Here is a 1816-nt window from a genome sequence, read left to right as displayed (position 1 = left end):
GACACAAGGACTTGTCGCAGATGGCCGCCATAACGCTTATAGACAGAGCGGACAACAGGCCATTACCGATCCTTCCACCTCCACCCCTCCCCACCCTCCCTAATTTCAAGAACCCGTCCTGCAAGGTATGACTTTGACCTTCCCTCTAGGGGAGGAGGAGGAGGAGGGTCCTACGGTCTTACACAATACAATCCTGTCCTGTCCCACGGTAAAATTCTCGCCTCCCAGGGATCCTACACCCATCCTTATACCACCAATCCTACACTCCCTCCCACTGCCTCTCCCTCTCTTTCTCGGACGAAGGAACTTTATGGCTTGAACATGGATTGGGAAGGGAGTGGTTGGTGGAGGAGTGGATTGGGGTGGGAGTAGAGGGGTCTTATCTCATGGATCACCGTCTCTCCTACCTCCCCCTCCCCCTCCCTAGGCCTCAAACCCCCACCCCCCACCCACACCCCAAGACTTCCTTAGGCGTGGAAGTAAAGTCTCACGGACGGTATAATCTTGCTAACCATCCGAAAGGTATTGTGGGCGATGATGTCTAACTGATGTTGCCGCGTGGGTGTGGGTGAGAAAATCTTTTCGTAAGAGGTTGGATGTTCGCATGTTTTTGTCGGAGGGACACGAGTGTTTTAGGGTTGACATCACAATGAAGAAAACTCTGAGAGTGACATACCTGTCGTGGGGTTGTGGGCACGGCTTTCGCGCTGTGGGGCAGGCCAGCGATGGCTTTGGGAAGGCGTCCCACAGTCGCTGTGGGAAGAGAAGAGAATGTTGTATGTTTCGGTACTGACTTAGACCTGAGGTTTAACATCGAGGACCACTTGCGTGAGATTCATGCCCAACTGTGGGAATATCACGTACTGGGTACAAGCAGCAGGCAGATGTCTCTTGTCGAGCGATTAAAGAAATGAAAATAAGTAACGAAGCCACGAATTTCTCTAAGAAGCTTTTTACTGCAGTCTAATGCCAAGAGGTCACGTTTGTTCTGTGCTGGGTTCACAAACAACAGCGTAAGCCATACAAATAGATATCAAGCAAAGTCTTAACACCAGCATTGCCATAAAAGCATTCAGTAATTCTATAGCTTTAAGGCAATTTATTTTCATGATCATACCTCCGTTTTTTTTTTTTTTTTTTTTTTTTGTCATGTAATGTGCATAAACCTCAATCTTTCTTTTCTATGCTCTCATACCAGTCCTCCTAATCTACTTATCATTTAATAGGGATGTAATTTACAGTAGCACATATGCAATAATAACACAGAAATTGCAAGGACATTTAGTATAGAATACAGAATTTATGCCAAAGGTCATTCACCGTTGAAAGGGAAATTAATAATAGGAAGGTCTGAAAGGTGTAACATGAGGAAAACCACGCAATTGCACTAGGAAACAATTTTTAGAGAGGGTGGAAAGTCAGATGGAAGATAGAGAATATGAACGGAGGTACAGTAAAAAAAAATGAGGGGTTGCAGCTAGGGGCCGAAGGGACGCTATAAAGACTTCTAAGTAATGCCTACAGTGCACCACGTAAGGTGCACTGACAGCACTTCCCCCTACGGGGATGGACATTTTGAAACGATTCGAGAGTAAATAGAAAATTAAACAAAATATATCATCTTAAGACGGTCACGGCGATAATTTTCATTCTTAGATTAGTGACGAGAGTTTTCTGTTCTCAATATACACGTGAATTTTTTAATACCACAAACAACTTTCATTTTTAATACTGAAGGGCACTTCAAAATAAGTTTTGAGTCAAATGATGTTCTCATCATGCATAGCCAAGAGGGGCAATTTTTGTTTAATTTAAT

The 1816-nt window shown here is 44.3% G+C and overlaps 1 protein-coding gene across 1 annotated transcript in view; it reads right to left on the bottom strand.

Moving 5' to 3' along the window:
- LOC136837546 (calcium-activated chloride channel regulator 4A-like) overlaps nt 1-1040 on the bottom strand; it is a 213252-nt gene extending 212212 nt beyond the window's left edge. Inside the window, exon 1 of the mRNA XM_067102392.1 lies at nt 677-1040. Within this exon, the coding sequence (XP_066958493.1) occupies nt 677-814 (138 nt within the window). The 5' untranslated portion in view covers nt 815-1040. The remainder of the gene's footprint in view (nt 1-676) is intronic.
- Between the last annotated feature and the right edge of the window lie 776 nt (nt 1041-1816).

This window comes from Macrobrachium rosenbergii, chromosome 59 (assembly GCF_040412425.1).
Source record: "Macrobrachium rosenbergii isolate ZJJX-2024 chromosome 59, ASM4041242v1, whole genome shotgun sequence".
In the NCBI taxonomy this organism is placed as follows: Eukaryota; Metazoa; Arthropoda; class Malacostraca; order Decapoda; family Palaemonidae; genus Macrobrachium; species Macrobrachium rosenbergii.
Note: the sequence above shows the minus strand (reverse complement) of the source record. Positions and strands in the feature narration are given on the sequence as shown.